Source organism: Accipiter gentilis, chromosome 6 (genome assembly GCF_929443795.1).
Source record: "Accipiter gentilis chromosome 6, bAccGen1.1, whole genome shotgun sequence".
Classification (NCBI taxonomy): Eukaryota; Metazoa; Chordata; class Aves; order Accipitriformes; family Accipitridae; genus Astur; species Astur gentilis.
This window is the reverse complement of record NC_064885.1, coordinates 22,662,538-22,686,104: the sequence shown is the minus strand read 5'-3', so window position 1 is coordinate 22,686,104 and position 23,567 is coordinate 22,662,538. Positions and strand designations below refer to the sequence as shown.

At 37.7% G+C, this 23,567-nt stretch overlaps 1 protein-coding gene across 6 annotated transcripts in view; it reads right to left on the bottom strand.

Moving 5' to 3' along the window:
• PXYLP1 (2-phosphoxylose phosphatase 1) overlaps positions 1-23,567 on the bottom strand; it is a 61,416-nt gene that overhangs the window by 6,510 nt on the left and 31,339 nt on the right. For all 6 annotated transcript variants that reach the window (XM_049803665.1, XM_049803662.1, XM_049803663.1 and 3 more), the window contains 3 exons: positions 12,080-12,241; positions 11,038-11,164; positions 69-208 (listed from right to left, as the gene is read on the bottom strand). In XM_049803665.1, the coding sequence (XP_049659622.1) occupies positions 69-208; positions 11,038-11,164; positions 12,080-12,241 (429 nt within the window). The remainder of the gene's footprint in view (positions 1-68; positions 209-11,037; positions 11,165-12,079; positions 12,242-23,567) is intronic.

Here is a 23,567-nt window from a genome sequence, read left to right as displayed (position 1 = left end):
AGATCCATCCTCCTACAGACTGTATTTAACAGAGCAGAAGAAAAGATAAAGCTACTATGGAAACTTACCTGTCTGTGTAAGCTCTCCCATTTCACACAAAGAATGACTAGGGTAACGAGGCAGGCTACTTAGGGAACCATCCATTTGGGCTGCAGACCCTTTGGACATATATTTAATGAAAGCTTCAAGCTGAGGATGAGAAGGCTTCCTAGAGGGGTAAACCAAAATGTGAAAACTTGCAAAAGCATATGGGAAAACAGCTCAAGAGAGTCAAGTATTCTAAGTATGTCAGCTTGGAAATTTCATGGTGTGAGATTATTTCCCACTGAGACAACATCTGCTCTTAGTCAGGACTTCTGCAAGTATCCAAAAGAAATAGAACTACTTACTAACTACCAAAGACCTATAGGGAAACCAATTATCTTGTCATGTTAAAATTATGATACCTTTTCATAAGTAATTTGGAGATTTTTTTTTTGTTCTTTTCTGAATGCAGTCACTAATACTGCTGTAAATTAAAAAAAAAAATCCTTACAAAAAAAAATACTCTCTCCAGTTTCTGAAGTACCACTGCATTTTAACACCACAGCCAAGGGCGCTGACAATGTAAATGGGTTCAAATAGCCGATATTTTAAGTAGATGATCTTGCAGGAAGTTTTGTAATGTACAATGCTGACTACAATCTCAGACTTCAAATCAAATAGCACATGTAGCCCCAATTAAGTGGTACCCAGAAAGTTGTATCCAGTGGCCCCATTAAAATTGGAAGTCATTGTTTTGGGTATTGTACCATTCCCCAGGAAGAAAGAATCCAACACTGCTGGACACTTAAACAGATAAGATACCCCCACAATGGAAGTAATGAACACAACTAGAAAAGAAATACATGCAAAAAAGTCTAGGTTAACTCACTGAAACGTAATTCTAGTTGGAGAAAGAATGTTTAGATCTCCAAAACTGTTGTGCAAATTTCAAATACACTATAGACTCAGTTCACTGTTGTATGGCTGTGCTGAAAACTACATATACAAAACAGTCCACAAACAATGTAATCAAATGGGATTTAAACCTTTAAAATAAAATTTAAAAAAATCTATGATCACACTTCTACAACAGAAATACATTACATAAGTAGGGATTTCTTTGTTAAATGTCAATGTTCAACAACTGTCACACAGTCACCTCTCTACTTTTGTGCAGAACTGAATCAGAAACTATTTGGCAACCCAACTCTGCCCCAGATGGTTCTCATTTTAATAGGACTTTCAGCCTGAACACAGTAAATATTTTTTAATGTTACTCACAAAAAAAAATTTTATATATATATATATATATATATATAAAGAAGATCAATTTTCTCAGAGAACTTCTACAGAAGTCTGAGTTTTGTGTTTATTGTTCATATTTACAGTTTGCTAGAATGATAAACTGTTTTGATTCAAAAACCTCAGGTCTAAAAAAAACTTCCAGAGTCGCAAGAACCACAAGAGGGAGCAATAACACTACTAAAGTATGAGTAAGTGTCAGGAATCAAGTTTACAAAGACATTCATGCTTACATAGAAGACCCAACTGAGAAACTCTCTTAAATTTGAGAAAGCACCTCTTGCAGAGCTATGCTCACAGAATGTGTATACAGGAGGTCTCATAAGAATCAGTGCCTCTGTCAACAGAAAGGTAGCTCATTGTCATATCATTTTATAAAACTGGAGTTTCCCAGTATTTAATTTACACTCAGGAAAAAAAAAAATCTTGGGAGGAAAAGGTTATGATAAATTATGGTATAACTGCCAGTAAGAAAAAAAAATGCAAAATGAGACAAAAAACAACATGAGAGGAAAAATAAAAATTTTTTTTCATTTTTACTTTAAAATGAAAGGAAAACTAGCGAATTTATGACATTCTAACAATGCAAGTGAAGATTAATATTTGAGAAGCAGAGGTACATAAAAAAATGCTTTGTTCCTTTCTAAAGCAGTGGAGATTTCATGTTGTCCTAAGCATACATTAGAATGCTTAATCTAGCTCCAGATGTGAATGTCAAATGGAACTTTCTGTAAATGTCATTATTTTCACAGCCCAGCACTGCAATCTAAAAATGGAAGACCTAAGTTGCAAAAATTAAACTCATTAGCAAATAGCTTTTTAGCGTTACAGACACAGCAAGCTGAACTATCAATTTTCTAAACTTTGTCCTTCAAAAAATTCTAAACATGAATAAACTGTCAATCATCATTTTCCTTAAACCCCGTTTACTTAATTAGCAAGTTCTGCAAATAGATGTGCAAGAAAACTAAAAGAACTGCATTATCCATTCTGGTTCTTTTGCTGCTTTGCTTACAAAAACCTTAATTCTAGCTAAATCAAAGCTATAACTGATGAAACTGTCAGCTACCACTTGTGGGAAGGAAGAAAGGAAAGAAGAAAGAACAGTATTTATTGGTGCTTCACAAAAAGCTTCAGCTACAAAATGGCAGGCAAGATAAACTAACTTCCAAGATATAATAATAAAATGTATAGTAACTCATAAAATTATTTATTAATGTATTAATATAGCTTTTCATGCACATATGTAGATGCAAGTTACTCAACTTTAATTATATTATTTTTAAAGTGAGCACAAGTTAAGCACATGCTTGCAGAAGTGAATTACAAAATATGACTGTTAAACATATTTCTGAATATAAATTCAAGGCTTACTACTTGTTAAATATATTCTAGGGGAATTAAAAAATAAAAATCAAATGATAGAAATAAGAACCATTCTGCTTGAAGGGGACAGATATTTCAGGCTACAATGTATTTTTTATCCTGAATGTAATCTCTGTATATGTAACCAAATTCAGAACATACCTGCAATTCTCCTGATTAACCCTGTACAACTGAGCAAATAAAAACTTCTTTTTGTCAACAGCAAAATTCACAGCACCATTCAGGCTACTAGCTAACAAATGATTCCCCCTCCCCACCCCAAGATTTCTCTTTTATTTAGAATATGAATCCTCCTGTTGAATTGGCCAATTTACAGATGCTGCAGGAGATGGAGTATCTAGGCAACACAGCTAAGACTGCTGGGACTGTTTGAGCAGGAAGCAAAGAAAATTACTAAGTTGTATAGTTGAAAAGACTGAAATAGCCTTAAAATTTTCTTTCCATGAAAGTAACCAGAAAATAAAAAAGAGCTAAAGAGACATCCTTCTGCAATTTTTTGAACATTATGATGGTAAGCTACCACATTTGGGAAATGTATTAATACAATAAATATTTCAAATTTTGTCAGAACATGGAATGGCTTTTCACCTAATATCACTAGTTATAGCCATACTTTTTCCTAATTTTGAACATTTCCCATTTTTAATGTCTGTTAATTTGCCTTTTAATGATTTTATTTTTATAAACTAAATTTTATCTGTAACAACACCAAGGATGCTTCTTTTCTCTCAAATAATGAAATCAGCTTATCTTTTTGTTATTTACAAACTAAACACTGCGATAGTAGATCCCAGATTTAATAGTGTAGTTTTCATGCACCAGCATTAAAATGGACCAACATTTAAATCCTTGTTCAAAATTTAAATATCTTATTTGTAAAAGTCTTAAAAAGCTTTGATACTGAAATGTCATCTCTTTATTGCTACACTGTAACCAGTGTACATAGAAAGAAATCATACTCTGCAACTATCTGAACTATATGTGTATTTCTACCAGCAACTGAGCTGACATCCTTCATTAAGTTTCCTTTTCCCTTGAGAAGTTTATAGATACAAAAACTTAGAGGTTTTCTTCATTTTTGTTTTTTGGTTTGTCTTGGGGGTTTTTTTGAGAGAAGCAAACACTAACTTGCTGATTGTTCTGAATTAGGACAGCCAAGTGAGAAATATAGTACCAAAGGGAGCATATGCACATGACAACTCAGAAAATCTGCTGGCAGATTTTGGATGGCTTAGCTATAATGGCTAAATACTGCGTCAGAAACATGCATGAATATATATTTATTGCATCTATTATATATGTGCAAAGGTATTAAATATAACTCATGCAGCTCAACGTTACGGTCAAACACACAGCAAAGCCTCAAATCTCACATAGCAGCACAGCAACTTTGTTATAGGTTGGTTTTGCACCCCACCCCCACTATACTAACCAAATTCAAGACTGCAAGGTCAGTATTTAGGAACTGCTATGGGAGACAGTGGCGCTTTCTGTCCCTGGATAAAGCGATGCTCAGGCTGAGTGCATGGAAGCCTCTTTTGGTAAGAGGCTAGCTCTTTAAACCAATTACTTTTGTTTAAATAATAAAAATAATAAATCGCAGCATGAAGACCATTGCTAGACTTGACAGTTAACTCGCAGAGCAAGAAGAAAATCATCCTTGCTTCTCAGGGCTACTTGTCTCAGGACCATGCAGGAAAACATTGCTATTGATTTATATTGACTACTTGTGAAACATTTTCTTACCAAGTGATCCTCATGAGCAGAAACTGTTTTTATTAAAGAATTAAAGCATAAATATAAATCAGATCTAGAGCAGAGTTTTGTTCCTCCTTTAGGCCTAAGCTGCAAATCAGACCCAACAAGGTCATTTTTGGTAAAAACTCCCCACCTCTCAATCCTTACGTTTATTAATTTTAGGACTACTTTTGATCAAAATGAATTCCTGGATAGGAACAGGCTGAGATTCCTTTAACATTCTTTCCTATCAAAGCTATTGGACCACTGAACGATTGCCTTATTTCTACTATGTATACTGCAAAATGAAGTACAGTGTAAGCCTCGTTTCTTGAACAAACCTGAAGGTCAACAAACCACAGCATTCAATCTGCCCTCTGACTCAGTCAACTGAATACTCTTTTGAAACACTTACAAATCTAAGACTACATATCTATAAAAATTGCAACGTTAATCTAATTAAGATGAAGTACAGAATTTAAGAAACAGATGTGGAAAGACATTATCTTGATAAGGCTACATGCAACTACAGTTTGTTTAATAATTTACATGTTCATAAAAATGCAAGAGTGGCATAAATAATGTACCTTCACCACGACATAAGATGCTACAGAAAAAGAAGTATGTTTGTCAAGGTTATGATTAAAAGAGAAACTGCGATAGAAGAAATACTTTAATTATTGAGATCAATTACTAGGAGTCATTTATTTAAAAGCTAAAACTGAATAGTTAGTCAAGTAGAAAACTAACAGCCGATTACCTCAGGAAAGAACTTGAGGTGGACACTGATACAAAGGAGATATTGATATTATTTTTTTCCCTTCCCAAACAGCATTTATCTATGCAAATGTCACTTTTGATAGTAAATGCAGAATTTGTAAAAGCCAAGAGGACGAAACTTCTCACAAGGAGCTACAGAACCTTCAAGTGTCACTTGGTGACCACACCAGGCACACACCAAGTTTCTGAACAAATGAACATTACCTTTTTGTAATGATATCATACCAGATTCTGTCTGCTAACTGTACCAAAAGCAAGCCCCTATTCTCTTTACTCGAAGTGCAAAAAATGATATTATAACTTCAAGCAAAAATAACATGTGTTTTCCGTGGTGTTCAAGCAGACAAAGTATTAGATCAAAGGACTACACTGTTTCCTTTTTAGAAGGCAAATGAATGGAAAGAGCCATTAAAAACAACAATAGATTACTGTAGTCTACAAAAGAGAGTCTAAATACAGCATTAGTACCGTTGGGGCTTATTTATTGATAAAGGTCTTACAGCTTTTACAGTTCTGTAACAAACTCTATAGTCATCCAGTCTACTTGACTGCTCTTCTGAGTCTTTAAAGAAGTCAGAAAAGTCCTCAGGAGACCTGTCTTCACTTAATTCTGGTCTGGATCGTGCTTCGACCTCACTCCAAGTCAAATCCACACCTCCTTTAGCTCACAGTATGATACTTGCCTCTCCCACAATTGTCTCTCTCATTTTTCTGGCAGTTTCAAGACATGTGCATATTGAACCTAAAATTCAAATATTTGTTACTAAGCTTCTTATGATTACCATCAACATCTCTCAAAATGCCTTAAAGCATATGCTAATTAACCCAGCATACTACCAAATTATAGCAGTTTTCTGAAATCATTTTAGCATCTTCCAAAAAGCATTTCTTCTTTATCTCGTATACAAAGTCAATGAAGAAACACTGCTTTTTTTTTTTTTTTTTTACTTTTGACACTATAAGATACAAAGGGAAAAAGAAGTGGGAGATTAATTTATTCCCCCCATAAGCACACACTACAATGAAAGGATTTTCATAATATCATTCAATTAATTTTCTTGAGGGAAAACAAGTATATATTATTCAGTTCCCTTTAGAAATTTGCATCCAGAACAATGAAAATAATAATAATATTAATCGAAGTTTTAGATGGAAGAAACCTCCAAAACATTTAATCCATTTGCTTATATTCATGCCACACCTATACATCACAATCCATAATTCACAAAACCAAAGCGTGACCTCAAGGCTATTTTGCATATCCATTAGAAGTCCATGGGGCTGTAGCATAATCTGCTTAATTAATGAATTCCATCAGCTGAACGCCAAGACAAATAAAGAACAGACTGAATATGAGCAGCATACTTATCTGAAACTGAAGTCCAGAAAGCTTAAACAAGCCAGGCTTCAATCAGACATCTCAACTTAATTATACAGCATCAAAAAACCTTCAGTTCAAATGTAGCAACTATATACCTTGTAATACTCTCAATATAAATATGTTTACAATCGAGCACCAAATTTACATCACAAAGGAAGGAATATAAGCTTGACAGCCAAACGCGGCAAATAGCTTCCTGATGTTAAAGTAATAAATGTTCCATTCAAAACAATGGCATAAACAGTAATAATTCCAGCTTTATTCAGAAAGGTGAGCTTTAACACATCTGGACAGAATGGTACAGAGCCAACTCCTTTAATCTTTCTGCTGCCCTTTCAAAGTTGGCCCTGAGATTTTATTCTACATAACCCTTGTTCTCAAGCAGACAAGGTCTTTTTGGTTCTCCACTCATTTTTAGCAGCTGTGAATGGTAAGGAATGTATAATCTATACATTGATGTTCTAATGCTTCATAAATCAGTAACAGCCAAGGGTATCGACACTGCTAGCCTCCTCGCATCCTGGCACTACGCCCTCTTAACTGCTTGACTTGGTCATTCTGTTGGCAGTATAAAAAGCTGCACTACTTCTTTACCTTTTATGGATAGTTTTCCTGACTCCAGGGCCTTCATGTTGTATTCCTTGCCTGAAACTGGAGTGGAAATAGCTATAAAAGCTTCTCCAACAAATACAAAACTCAGGTTTTGTGTGGCACTGTAATATTGGGAAACACAGCTACTCATCCATTGTCACTTGCAGTTAAGATCTTTGCAATAAAATTTTCTCACATACGTTCTAATGTGACAGGTATTGAGCAAGATCAGAAGATCAGAGCCTTTAAAAACTCTGAAAGGAATCTGGAGCATATTTCTTTACTTAGTATTTCATGCTGAAAATAATCTCACCCCTTCAAGGCAGGTCATTAAAAATGTTATCATAGCTATTAGCAAGAAATTAATTGCCCACAACTCTGGCAGAGATAACTGGAGTTTGGTCTCCTGTCTGCCATCTCAGGGCTGCATATCTAATTTCAGAAAGCCACTCAGCTTGCAGCGGTCATAGAACACTGTTGGGGTTGGGCACCTCTCAAAGAATTCAAACTTCCCTTGGAAGATGTCAGATGAGGTCACTGAATGCCACTTCTTGACAAAACAAGCCTTTTGGTGGAATCTGAAGTATGAATAAAGAAGTAGCCAACATGATAGCAGAGGGAAGTTTTTTTAAAAAAAAAAAATTGCACTATGTAAAAGGTCCTATACCACTACCACTTAGAAAACTTGTTCAGTATAGTCATAAAATCAGGTATTTTGGGTTGTATTCTGTCCTGGTTTCAGCTGGGATAGAGCTAACTGTCTTTCTAGTAGCTGGTACAGTGCTATGTTTTGAGTTCAGTATGCGAAGAATGTTGATAACACTGATGTTTTCAGTTGTTGCTAAGTAGTGTTTAGTCTCAAGTCAAGGATTTTTCAGCTTTTCATCCCCAGCCAGGGCACAAGAAGTTGGCACAGGACACAACCAGGGCACCTGACCCAAACTGGCCAGCGGTGTATTCCATACCACGGGACGTCCCATTTAGTACAGGAACTGGGAAGTGGGGGCAGGGAATTGCTGCTCGGGCACCAGCTGGGTGTTGGTTGGCGGGTGGTGAGCAATTGCCCTGTGCATCATTTGTACATTTCAATCCTTTTATTACTACTGTTGTCATTTTATTAGTGTTATCATTATCATTATTAGTTTCTTCTTTTCTGTTCTATTAAACCGTCCTTATCTCAAACCAGGAGTTTTACTTCTTTTTTTCCTGATTTTCTCCCCCATCCCACTGGATGGGGGGGAGTGAGTGAGCGGCTGTGTGGTGCTTAGTTGCTGGCTGGGGTTAAACCACGACACATTCATAGACAGGCATTCCAAAAGATTAGTCTCCTTTCAAAAATGAGGACATGGGTTTGCTCAATTTCTGAGTTTGATACTTGTACCAAGCAGCTAAGAAAGATCTAAGTACATATATACACTCTAAAAACAGTGAAATTAGAAGCTATTTAAATCTTCTGAATTCCAATGCCATGTTAGCTGTAAAAAGCAGATTCCTCATGTCTATTTTTCTTCCCATTTTGCTCTTAAAAAGGTATACATACATTTTTATATGTACACTTGTATATATTGTAGACAAAAGTGTATACATGTCAAATATTGTATTTTTCCTCTGTTTAGAGGAAAAAAGTTGTGAATTTTCCTCTGTTTAGATCTTCATACACAATGCAGGCAGATAGATAGGGTAGCCTGAACATAACTCAGGAGCCCCTAAATCTGTTTCCTATGACCAGGTAGACACAAAGACGGGCTAAAACTGACATTGGTTTCAAACTTCCATAGGGTTACACCAACCACCATAACAGTAGTTTGCTTCAGCAGTAATGGTTACTTTTCAATTACTCATGCCAGAATAGCATTATAACACTGACTACAACTGAAGGCAGCATTGCGAGCCTTGCAAATTTCAGGACATCTACTAATAACAAGGGCAATTTCCTTTATGCAGCCAGATATCTGAAAAGCAAAGCAATATATTTCAGCTTCCTTCAGAGAAAGATCCAATTTGCTGATCATTTTCTGCCGGCCTTTGTGTCCACTACCGAATGTATCTAGTTAGCAAGCCCCTCTCATCAATCTTCCCATCACCTTTACAAGTATGAGATGAGGCTATACTTAATAATTAGTTTCAGGTTTTCTTTCATGTCACTTCAGCATATTTTAGCAACATTTCTACTGTGCAATATTACTCCTGTGTTTGGGTTTTAATATACTTGAAGCAGAAACTGACACAAGACCAGATATGAAAATTGGTTTTGTTTTTTAAATGGAACTGCCATAGACGAGCTAATCACAAACCTAAAGTGTACCATAATCCACCTTCTCCTTCAGAAAGATTCTTTTGTTAAAAGCCCACTTGAGGAAAAGCTGAAAGGACAGAGTATTCCAGATATAAAAGATAAAATCATAAATGCTACTGATGACAGGAAGCTACTAAAATTTTAAGGAACATGGCCCATGAATCTATCACAACAAAAACCGCACATTTGATCTAAGTCAGAAATGCACTTTCAGTGTGCCGTTAACACTTTCAGCATGACAGAGTAAAGCTAGTTCTGAGTAATTCTACACCAGAAAAGCAAGAACATTATTTTTTTAAAGACAGAGGAGATTCCATGCTATCCTGGAAAAAGGTATTTATTGGTATATTCACACTGCTTTGTATACCAGTAGATCAGGAGATCTACTATGCCTCTTTTCCTGAGTAATGTATGCAAATACACAAAGCAGATGCAGCCCCCAGTCACTGAATCCCTACACAGACTCTGCCGAGTGGGTGCAGAGCTGCCTAGAGGTTTTGCTAACATATCTCATCGTTTTTCTTGATATTCTTCTTTTACCTGTAAGTATTCAGTAGGTTCACTGGAAAGTCCTCAGCTGGAAAAAAATAATAATAATACCACAGATCCTACTTAAAAGGAGAAAAAAACGCATGTAATCAAGCAAGCTAGGACAAAGGTTGGTGATTTACATCATCACTGTTTATGTCTACTACTCTAAACTATAATTCATCTTTATCAGTGAATAAACTCTAAACAAGAAAGAAAGGTTCTTCCACACGGAAGAGAAGCAATTCAGATCATATCTACAGCTCAGACCGGTTCACATATGAAGACAAGCATCAGCAAGCTACAAAGACATGATATTAGACAGAAGCACAATATTTTGAAACAGAACAGTAAATCATGTTTTAACAGCAGGCAGACACAAATAACTTAGGTGATAGTTTTAAACAGCGAGTGGTAACTACAGGAAAAGGGTAGCTTTCAAGTAGCAAACAGTGCACTTTCTGTTTAACTTCTACTTTAATAGTTAAATGTACAACCCCCATTTTTTTCCCTGAACTTTGACACAAATCATTAATTTAAGGGAACTCTGATAACCTATATTTCTAAAAGGTAAGAGGAAAAAATAATAACATAAGACACAAACATCAGTTTTCCTGTGGTAGTGATGAACTGAGACCTTTTTGTATTCATACAAAAGGAAGCATGCTTAGCTGAAATGGTAGAGACATTTCTCAAACGCTGCACTTGTATTTTGAAAATGTGTAGAAGCTTATCGAAGACAAATGGTAACCTAAATATTCAATTAAATAGCTTTTACTTTTTAAAGAAATACCAAGAATTTCTTCTGGTCTGAACTGGTAACAGGTAATAGTTCCTGTTTCAAAGGAAGTATTGTACACCACTGATACAGTGTTGGATTATTTTAATCCACAGCAATACACAAAGATCAGAAGTCACAATGTACTTGAAGCTGCACAAATTGTTTCCTGAAGAGGAACAAAATAATTATCAAGCAAAACACACACTTAATGATAAAAGCCAGGAATTCTACCTGCTAGGCAGCAACATACAGTCAATATCAGGTCTCTTTGTCTTGGGAATGACATATAGCGGATACCTATCGCCATGTCGAATCAACACTTGAACTGATACTAGCTTAAAATAATGAGGTGCATGACCTAAAGTGAAGAAAGAGAACAAAAAAAAATAGTATAAAAAGTTAAGTAAACGTTACCTAAATCTTTCCCCTGCACATGTTTTATTTAAGAAAAAAGGCACGTATAATTAGCTAGCTAGCTTTGGTATTGCAATGAAAGAAAGCCCCCATAAGAAATGGTAATTTACTGTCCCAAGAAAGATTTCACTTTAAATTGCAAGACAACTTATACAAGACTCAGGTTCTTGGCAAATTCTCCATAGTACTTCTAATGTCCAACAACCAAACAAGACATTATTCAAGCACTGAACTCTGACAACATGATAAGGTTACCCCACTTCTACAATGCCTCTCTTCCAGACCCCTATCGAAGTAGAATAGTGTAGTGACATAGTGACGGGTTTTGCAGCATGCCTAATTTGGAGCCTTTTGATATACTAATTTGTAATTTATTTTATATGCATTAGTGGGATATGCTAATAAGGGAATTCATTCAGACTAACTTGCTGCTGCAGCTGCTATAGGGTGAAGAATGCAAATGTGCCTTTTAGCTGACTATGTCTAATGGTCTGGAGTTCCAAAATTAGTTATTTCTGGAGTTTTTCCAGAATTCCAAGTCAACTGTTTGCAATGCAGCTCACTTGTAACATGAATTGCAATTCAGATATTAAATAACTATATCTCTTCCATTTTAGGCCTCCAGTTGACCACTGACTAATAACAGAACCACTTCCAAACATCAAGACAACAGAGAAGATACAAAGGAAAAGAAAGAAGAGGAGCATATTTCAAATGATTTAACATAATTCAGCAACCAACTAGCATTTGCTGTATGTTCTCCAAGCACCAAAGAACTGACAGTGCACAAAGTTATCCTTTCCAATGACAGCACATAGAAACAAGCAACTAAACTGTTGTTTGCATTCACAAAGCTTACCTTCCATGCTGCGTTCAGCAATGGTGGGAATATTGCAATAAACACGAGCTTCATAAACAGGATCTATTGCAGGAGACTCAGTCAGCAAATCAGGCATTATTCTCTTTCGGCTTTTAGGATTCAACCCATCTTCCCTGATGGGGTTTACTGGGATTAAATGCACTGAAAGATATAAAACATACACCATATACCTTTAGGAGAGTTTAAGGACATATAGGACTATGACTTTTTTTTTTTTTTTTTTTTTTAAGTAATTATACACAAGACTATGGTTTCCATGAGAGGCTGCCACTGTACGGTACCGATCTTTGTCGTGAATTTTTCATGATTTACATAGTCAAGAGAGCTCTTTAGCAAAGTCAATACCTGGCTAAGACTACAGAAATATCTCTGGATGTTTAACAACTCTGCCTTCTGCACTCTTCTTGAAGCTGCTTTTTCTGTCAGTCTCTCATGAAGGTCTAAGAGCATGAATAGGAAGAAAAGGGCCATAAAAAAAGCCAGCTGCCTCTCAACATTGTAACTTAAAAACTGACATTGAAGGATATCAGCAAAAGACACAGCACAGTTACTACGATGGTACTACAAAACCACTGGGAAAACTAAGTAGTTCAGATTGAAGGGGCTGGATTGTCCACCATTTTCCTAACTAATCCCTGCCCTTACATGGCTACCTTGCCAGCCTTAAATAATCTGACTTATCTAAAGAAAACACACACAAAATATATTTGTTGAAATGTAACTGAGACTACCACAAAAAATGTTAAATACAAAGAAATGCAGTTAATGCTTACACACAGCAGGGAAATTAAAAGAAATGCTACCACTGAGTCTTCCGACATGTAGAAGCATGCTGAAGCTATCTGAATAGGGTTGTATTGATAATGTCTCTTTACCTTGTCTTGATGTGAAAGCACCAGTTCATTTATGAGTCTTACAAGACTACACTTGTAATAACAAATGCCCACTTTTTTTTTCTATTAGTATTCTCTGGTATTTGAACAGGGGCACATTTAGAGGTGAAAATGAGGAGAAAAAGTGTTCGTATTTTTACCCCTATTAGTCATCTGTGGTAAGAGGTAAAAGAGGCAAACAGGAGAACAAATTTCAAAGCAGAATTTTACTAATTCTTCTGGGTCAGTTCCTCAGTTGCATCTTGACTCTCAGTCCTAATTTTAGAGGTGAATTTGTTCCTCAATAGAGTTGTGCAGACAAAGAAAGCCAACAAAGACAGCAAACTGAAGGGAAACACATGAAGGTTTTAAGGGCACGTAGCCGTTAATGTAACACAGACTCTTCATTCTTATTTTTGAGAAATTTATTTCAAATATTTTATGTGGTTTCTCTTTGCCTGCCAAAACCAGAATTCAAGCGTTTTCCATACCCTTGCTAGTGCTGTTGACATGGCTAATACCCACAAAGTGCAGTGACTCTAAACCTTTCCTTAAGCTTTTTCAGATTTTGCATACAACGGCCCAGAGGACTGTGCTTGGTGAGAATATTAAACTGTAACTTTGACTTTGGCCACAAACTGCAGAGCTCAGCTGCCATTCCAGCATTTATCAGATTCATTTTTTAGCTCCTTCCATGCCAAGACTCACGATTGTGAGACATTGCAAAGCACTGACCAAGAAACTAGCAGTAACACAGAGCCTTGGCAATGTCTCTCAGAGGTTGATAACTCTGGCTTGAAGGGGGCTTGCAGCAAATTTCTATTTGGGGTATAAATCCCAAAATTAAGAATGTGTTACAACAGTTGCTGGACTCTGCAAATAAACAGCATTACAAGACAGTAGTTGCCTAAAGAAATGGGAAATTACAGTAGTTATGTTACATTGGTCAAGTTTCCTAGCCAGAAAAGGTTAGGAGCAAGAACTCTCAGCTTTCTGTTGCCAATTTTCTGTAGAGCAACCCACAACATTGCTACTGCTCACTTAATGTCACAAAAACATACAGAGCTGGCTTAAGTACTCATGGAGGTAATGTAACGCAATTCAGCTTTGGCCCATGAGTATTTCAGAAGACAGGGGAAACCATACCCCAAAGGCAACGACTACAAACTCTGGTGCTAAAACTCAGCTGGGAGACTGTCACGGTTTAGGCCCCGCCGGTAACAAAGCACCATGGAGCCGCTTGCTTGCTCCCCTCCTTCCCTGTCCCGGCCACGGCGGGATGAGGAGAAAATACCAAAGCAGGCTCGCGGGTCGAGATGAGGGCTGGGAGGGATCACTCGCCACTTAGGGTCACGGGCAAGAGGCAGGCTCAGCTTGGGGAAGAGACCAGATCGATTCCATTTGCTACCAATCGAACCCAAAGGAGGAGCCTGGGAAGGGCACCCGAACCTTAGAGCACCTTCCCCCCAGCCCTCCCTCCTTCCCGCCTCAGCTCCACTCCCGGTTCTCTCCGCCTCGACAGGGGATGGGGGTTGGGGTCAGCTCGCCACCCCGGGTCTCTGCCGCTCCTTCCTCCTCAGGGGGAGGAGGACTCCTCCCTCCTCCCCTGCTCCACCGTGGGGTCCCCCCGTGTTCTCCCAGAGGCGCTACCACCGTCACCGATGGGCTCGGCCTGGGCCAGAGGCGGGTCCGGCCTGGAGCCGGGGGAGCTTCCAGCAGTAGCTGCCAGCAGGAGCCGGCCCGGCGGGCCCTCCCCCGCTAACAAAACAAAACAAAAACAAAAACCCGCACCACACAAACCCGTAACAGAGATTTAAAAGCAAAATAAGGAACCTAATTTTTTATCTAAAGCAGTTTTAACTACAAAAAAACTGAACAGATCACATTTTTGCACTGAGACTTATTAACTACAACAGTGAACAGATGCATGCGTTATCTTAAGATCAAGTGCCTACAATTGACAGGGCCAAACATTTTGTTTGCAGATAGCAAGTCTCATTTCTAATCAAACTAGTTGAATAAATACTTTAACAGTGCCAGACAAATTTAAGAACAAGGACAAGCACTAAATCTTAAGAATCTATTCTTAATTAAAAATATTAAAAATGAATATTAAAAATAGCACCTACAGGATTATCAAATTACGTGCTTGAAGTTTAAAAAGCCACAGACAGAACACCCTTAAAGGAGACTCTTACGTCAACACTGCAGTTATGGGTGCAACATAAGTCTGTTCTGTGGACTGGAAATGGAATTGAGAATAAGAATAACAATAGGTCAGGTCATTAATTAAAAAAAAAGTTTATTAAAAACTATCATTTTCTAAATGCTGCTGCTAGCTACATTTATTAATTACTTAGTAATAGCTGGTAAATATTGCCCTTACTATATAGTGAATAAGCTTGGTTTATACCAGGAAAGAAGGGACACAGCATTTCCCCACTAAACTACTACCACCCTGTCCACATCCAAGTATCTCCAATAGGGATGGACTAAAGGAGCTGCTAATTTTGAACCCACCTGGGGCATAAACATGTTGTCTGGATTTCTGAACACAGTTGAGCAACCCGATCTAGTGAAAAATATCCCTGCCCATGGCAGGGGAATAGGACTAGGTCATCTTTAAAAGGTTCCTTTCAACACCGACCTTTCTATGATTCGACTTATCTGTAGATTTGACAAAGAAAATTATCAATAAGGTCAAAAAACTCCAGTCACCTAAATAAGCACTGTCGTAACAAGTAGTATTTAATTCTAGTGTACTTGAAATAACACATATTGGAGGGGGGGAAATAATAACAAAATCAACCAAACTAGCTATGCAAATACCTGGGTCTTCTATTTAACTATGCTAAATAGGAGAAAAAAAAAAAAAAAGGAAAAAAAAAAAAGAAAAAACCCACAAACATATGATCTGGGCACCAGTCTAGGCAGTGTACTGGAAATTTCCACTGAATGTATACACATAAAAATCGCAAGTATTTCAGAAAAGGGGGAAAACAAGACCAAGGAGAGGTGAATTCCCATTGGAAAGCTGCCTTCCGTTTGCTGAGCCTTATCAGCCCAGGGAACCTGAAGAGCCCAACCAGCAAGGCTAGTCCTCCTCTCCCCTTGTTAAAGCTCCTCACAAGCTGTAACAATCCTGCCGTTTCAGTGCTTTGGGATGAGGACGCCAAGTAACGCAGCCCCTCTTCATACTTCTGCCTGCTCCAAACAATGACAGAGATATTTTCCATACTGACAACTAAAGTCTCAGTTGTCTCTCAAATGTTTTTGCATCTTCTGCCATTCCCTGGACATTGTTAGTGCCTTGTGTATTTATGTTTTCTCCTTTCTCCCTCCCTTTTCAAGTCCTTGGACTTCTTGCTCCCTTGCTGTCCTCATTTATCCTGCTTCCTAGCTGTTGAGTCCTTCGCACGCCTCATCCTCTCCAGCTCCCTGCTGCACAGAAGGCTCAATTTGTTCCTCCATTTTGGTACCCCTGATACCACATAAAGCAGTTATTCAAAGCTCTTTGAAGAGCTGACTGTCTCTCTGTATCCAAGTATTTCATTACTGAAAGTCCTCCTCTGCAGTGTTAATCCCACCTCCCAGATGGGTTTTCTGGTCCATATGTAACCAGCAAACCTACAAATAGTATTAGACTGATGCAGCTCAGAGGAGGAAAGGAGGAAAAAAAAAAAGTCCCTCTTTTTTCAAAATTCTGTGCTGCTTTCAGCTGTAAATCATTACAAGATCAGAACTCTACTATGTAGTTTTCACACGACTTTTATAGATTAGCACTATTTTATATGACTTGCTCTCTTAGTTCACAGTAACATGCACTTGCCGAAAACAGGTCTGCCAATGTGTATGTAGTCATACTTAAATTAAGGGAGTTTTTGAACAGGATTTTTACACTGCTGTGCCTTTCAAAGCTCGTATTTTACTATGACAGGAATACAACAATGTAAACCAGAAACAAAACATATGATTTTGATGTGCATTTCCCACAGCCAGGGCAGTTAGTAAACTGTATCTGAAACATATTTGGTGATCTAACTGGAAACTTTGCCAACACTGAAACTATAAAGAATACATACATATTATTATAGAGGTAGTTTGACAACAAAAAGAGAAAGAAAATATATTTTATTTCCCAATATTCATAAACTTACTTTTAAAACTAAAGAAGCTACATAGAAACTACTTTGAAACATTAATTTTTAGAAAGTTTAGGGAAAAAAGTAGAAGGCTTACAGAAACAATAAAATGGAAGAGACCTCAATGCAACTCTGCTTGGTGTCCCACCGATGTAAGATTGTTTGAAACATGAAGTGAAACTAAACACATGGGCTGCTATCAGACAAAAGTAAGACCCAATTGAACAGTCAAACAGCAAATGCTGTCCTGTGAGAGATGGAGGGGTACAGATCACACAGTAGAAGAGCTAAATACTGCTGTAGAATCACTCCTTCAAGAATTTTTGCAGCTCTAAACGGAGATAAGATTTTTTTTTTTTAATTAAGTTGACAGAATTCAGAGGAAATAAAATCAAAGCTCTAAGTTCAATTAAACAGAAAACCTCCAGTAATTTTTAATCAACCCACAGCACCTTAAAACCAAATTTTAAAGTTAAGTTTGACTAAGAAATGTCTTTATAAACAAAACCAATGGCGTCTGAAATATTATTATATATTGTTTTATTCTCAGTGTACATTAAATATGACCTATTTAAAGAGCAAGAAGCTAATTCATCTGACTTCCATATGCCCCCAGTTCCCAAATGCCACAAAATATACCAAAAAAGACAAATATTAGACAAGTAATTTCTAAGCAAGAGACAATATCATTCAGAAGTGCTTTCAGTATAATGATTGCAACAATTACTACTCAGCAACTAGTTCCCTCTGGAAGAATGTCAAGTTTATCAAATCAACTATTGTACTTGGGAGCCCAAGCAGGAAGCCGGTCTGATATGAATTAGGGCTACAAAACTGACATGAATTTAACAGAATTGAGTACAGCAGAAAAACAAACACAAAGCAAAGTGTAGTTCATGAGCAACACCAAATTAAAAGCTAAATCACTCCATCACCAGTTTCTCTCCCTCCTGCAGTTCTAGTTTCAGCTTGAAAAGGAAAAGGTATCACCACTGTTTATCAAAAAGAAAAAGATTTATCCATGAAAAAAAATTTACCTAAAACCAGAAAGATAGGCAATAAAACCATTTTCCACTTCTGTTTTCCCATGTAGCTCCAACCAGCCTGAGAAGCAGCAGCACAACTAGCCATGTTAGTCTCAATTTTCTGACTAAACAGAGACCTGAAGTTTTAGTCTTTTATAAAACAGAAGGTTCTTTCAGCCACATGCAAACATACTATTTAAAACAGTCACATGGAAATGAAGCCACACAGCAGAAATGCAAAAAAAACCAACCCCAAAACCACCAACGCAAACCACTGTAGGTAGGTAACCTTATGCTAATGGGTAAAGAAAATCAAATGCACACGTCAGCACCTTTTTTTCCCCTCCCCTTTCTGCTCCTAGCAAGGCACTAACAAGGCTGCCTAGCACTGAGGAGAACACCCAGGCTTCTGAAATTCTGATGATGAATGTAGACTTCTCTTCTAGTTGCTCTCTCTCTGAAAAAAATGGAAGCTAGAATATGAGAAGTGTAGGGAAGAACAACCGGGAAGAGGCAGGAATGCTTCAAAACAACTAAGATGGGGGAAAAAAGGTGAAGATGCATGCAGAAAGAAAAACAATCTGGAAAAAGTAGGTAAGGCAAGGCACGCGTGGGCTGAAAAGCACACCGCGCAACGCCTTTGTGAGTTTGGAAGTGAGGAGCCTGGGCACAGCGCTGCGTGAGCGCCAACATCCTGCAAGCTTCGTCCTGCCGCCTGCGCTCACACCTGAGGAGCACATCCCTGGGGTCACTCTTGGAGCTCTGCTTGGATTACACGTGCATATTTAGACACCAATGAAGTTCAAATATACCTGTGTGACCTACAATCCACCTTTCCCATGTTATTCTTTTGTACAGCTAAATAAAAGCTTCACAAGTCCCAAAGGTAAGATCTGTATTAACACTGAGGGCCTTCATCCATAACGCACAATGCCACAATCACTAGTGTGCTGTGTTTGAATGCTGAGTAATCACACAAACAAAAAAGGCTTATTAGCCTCACACTAGTCAAAATATCAAGTGCTGTTATGAAAAACCACCATAAAAATCGTTAAGAAGGCTTTCTAAGCCTGTGAACATAAGCTTCTAAGCTTCAGATTTTATATTTATATAGAATATAAATGGAGCTACTAAACTTTTACATTTGCCTTAAATTTCCAGTCTTTTAATTTATTAAGAATGTGCAGTTTAATTAAACAAAAAACCTCCAGTAATTTGTTTTTTAAATCAAACCACTTGCCATACAGAACCTGATGACAAATTTTATATTTATGTAAAATCTGTCCACACTGAACTTACAAAGTGACAGTCCTCAGTACCTCTGCAGTCTCTATCCCTCAACCATCTACATCTGAACCTACTTCTTTCACCACATCCCTGCTTCCCCTAGCATTTGCCCTTCCATTTCCTCCACTTCTGCTGTGTCTTCTGCCTGTCCAGGAGCACGGGGAGCAGGGAGCCCCTGAAGCACAGAGGTATTCTCCGCAGACGGCTCCCTGTGCAACTGCTGCCCTTTCTACTGCAGAGCAGGCTCCAAGGTTTAACGTTTTCTTCTCACAGTGCTGCTTACTTCGCTGAGCACCACACCAAAGGGGAAAAAAAAAAGAAAAAAAAAAAGTGAAGGGAGCTAGGAAGGAGGTGGGTAACAGAGAGAAGAACAGTACAGGGCTGGGTGGGACATACCTAAATTTAACCCAGAATAGCAACAAGAAAAAGCTCTGCCTTGACAAATCCCTGACAAGCAAGCTAAAGAAGGTTCCTTGGAGTGTAATTTCTCCACAATACTTCAACCTAGCAATAGTATGTGTTTCAAGGTCACATAGGTACAGCTTTCAGATCGCAATTGTAGCTGGGCAGCAGAGGTAAAGCACTTCTCTTCTTACATACTTAAAAATGCTATCAAATCAAAGGTCTGAAAAATGGATCACCCAAAGTACAGATTCATCAACCTCATTACAGAAGCAGGCAGGAATTTCCAACCTCATGGTATCAACTGAGCAGTCAAATGGGAGCAGTGAACAGAGATTACAGATCCCTTCCTCTGACTTTCCAAGAATTTGTAAACGTTCAGCACTAGTGGTGAGTTATGGACCAAGACACATTCCCAGGCACATATACCTATTTGACATACATTCAGTTTCTGGATTGCTGCTGCTCTTCTGCCTTCTGTAAGACAGATCATAGTAATTTAGAGAACTTTCAAGGAGTCTGTTGACTTACAGCATAATCCTATGTTTCAAATTCTAAGACAGACTTGAAAAAATATTCATTAAAAGTATTTATAAGTGTAGTAACCAAGTAGCAGATATAAGTTCTTTTCAAGCCAGTACTTCTAATCAAAAGTGCGGAAAAATGCTTGCTATGGCAAGCACTTCATACTGCAGAGCTACAGATTTCTGCAATACTCTTCATTACAGTGCATTTTGACACCAGAAGTTAAAGCCCACTAGAATAGTTCTGTTGATCCTATCAGGTAAACATAGATATCTCCCTTCCTACAGCAAAAATATCAATTACTTTTGAAGACAATGAGAAATGCTGCAGCAGACACGTGGAACAGAACATCGTATTTTGAATTCTTATATATAAACATTAATCTGCCAAGAGAAATTGATTAAATTCACAAAGTTTTCTGGGTTGTTTTTTTTCCATTTTGTTGGACTGATAATTGTATGGTAAATTTCTGCATTACCTGGGACAATATTAGAAAAGTGCTGCTTTTAAAATCCTGTTATTTAGTGCTATGTTTATAATTCCTCATGTTCCTTAAACTACATCTTCTGTTTCAAAGTGACGATGCAGAAGTTATAGTCCCATTTCTTCCCAAATTACTTCTTGCGATTTAATAAAGACAAGAGGTGGACTTCCCTTTTCTTTTGCTTTTGCAGACCCAGTCATCACAGAGCCTGAAGGACCAGTTCCCTCACCGACCTCCTTCCACCTGGAGAGTTCAGCCACAGTCAGTCTTCAGCCCCAAACACGGTGGGGATGGGAGCAGGGCAGGCAACGTGAGGAACCTCTCTCCTCCAACTGGAAAAATACTCATGGGAAATTTGAATTAAGATTTAGGATAAACAGATACTGTTTTTTCATGGCCAAAGAGAGAACTTCAGCATTGCCTCAACTGTTCTTCAGCACAAAAGCATTCTGCAGCCTCCAGTAGGGAAGCTCAGCCCACTGTCACACATGCTGCATGACAGTTTTTACAACTGACATACATATTGGTATATGTTTTGTCTGTGAGAGGAGCGGTGTCATTCAAGTTAGGTACATAGGTAATGACTGTTCCCCAAAACTTCACCTGAAGCCTTGCTTCTTATTTTAATTACCCAATACACAAGCTGCAGTCAATCACAGTCCCCACTTGGGCAGAGTCTCACTAAGGAAGCACTGTATGCATCCCAGGAACAGCAAAACCTGCACAATTCTGCATTGCCCACTGGAGTGAGCACATTATTACTGTGCTAACTTTACTCAACTTCAGCATTAAGTTATCATCATCAAGTTGACCGCCAGAAAACATCAGCCCAAGCCACATGTGCTGTCAATAAATACTTAAAAGTAAAGGCATTTCAGCTACCTTTTAAAGACTGTCAAATACATCATTAGAGGAAAAATTGCAGCAGACAATACAACTAACAAGACCAACAGCTATAGCAACTCACTATTATTCAGCTCACAGTGAAAATAAAACAAATGTTCTTTTTTGTTTTCCTGCTGCATTTTCATTTGTAACCCCAGGAAAATCACCTGTCCAAGGCTGAGATGGACATTATCTACTAGAAATAAGAAATTTAAAGAAATGCTACCTACAGTTTTCTATTTTCCTTTTTTTTTTTCTGGTTCCTTAACCTTGGATTGATTTTTTTTGCAATAACCTCTGTACTACAGGGCAATTTTCTACTTGGAAGTCTGAGCCACTTTTAATTAAGTAAATAAAAATGCTATTTCTCTGTTTAAAGTGTAGGAAAAACAAGTATTTCAGAAGCATCCTGTTTATCACAGGTTTACTGACAGAAAATGGAAACTCAGGAAGGCTAGCAGATTGCAGATGTACATCAGCTAATCTAGTAGAAGTCAGATCTGATTGAGGGGGAATGAGTGTGAGCACTGAAGTGTTTGGTTTTTTTAATGTGAGTGTTTTTAAAAAAAAACTAATTTATACTAGGCTATGAGGAAAAAAAACTAAGACTTCACAATGGTCTCCTGCCATGCACAAGCTCAAATACAAGATAAGCTAAATTTTAGTTGAACAAAATGGAAGCCTATACATATGCCCCAGTATGAGCTTTCACAACAGTCCCTTCTTTCTCCTTGGAACAACCACAATATGATTGTAGCTGCAACTTGTAAGTGCATCTTAAATTTACTAATTAATATTGATGTAATTTTACTGCATGAAATACAACCAAAAGCTTATTCTTCAGTCAAACACTAGCTGAATTTTCAGCTTTCTTGGTTTTCACATTCCTAAAGTTTTCCACTGGAGATGCAAATCTCCCTACGGACAATTGAGAACTACTGTAAATTGGCTGCTTTTCTTAGCTTTTTTTCACAGACCTGGACAGAAATAGCCAAATTCCCTACCCCTTTCCAGGAGTGGGTCAAGGCCTATTTGTCTGCCTATTTTCTGGATCACAAGTTGGGAACTTCTTTAAAGCTTTTCCTTGTCTTTGGGGCAATTGCCAAAAGTAGCTTTCTGCCCACAGAGCCATAGCTCGCAGTTATTGACCCAGGACCTTATTCCTTATCAGACTCAGGCCTTGTCTGTGTATTCATGTTCAAAAATAAATAGAACAACTACACATGATCGCCATGCACGGTAGCTCTACCAGCTTTAATCAACTCACCAGGATTTCTGAGAACATGTTTCTTATTTCCAGCTGCATTAGCTGCAGGCTTTGCTGATTTTTTACAGGGTCCCAATCTGACTTACACAGGGAAAATAAATAGGTTAAGAAAATCTTTTTTGCACCAAAGCACAAGATGGCATGCCTCGTAGTGTTACATTTTTGAAACGAAATCTAATCAGACATGTTGACTTATACAATGGGTGCTTGCATATATTGAGTCCAGATGTAGCTCTGAAAAGAGCTTTATATATTAGGGTGTCCCCCCCCCCCCGAGTTGTTTTTCAATTGACAATTCAGAAGAGCATATGGCACTGCTTAAATAGCTTCCAGGATTTTCAGCTTGACAACAATAACACAGCAATGCTGAACACAACTGCGAGCCTTTTCAAGTTTTAAAGACGACAGTCATTTTCCACTTCTCCCAAAATGAAAAATTACTCTCTACATTTTATTCTATTTTCCTACTACACTGAAACTCTCAATTGTTTAACATGGAAAAGATTTATATTTTCATTAATTAAATGCACTCCTTTCTTTAAATTAAATATATATGCATAATAAAGCTTTTCCTTACC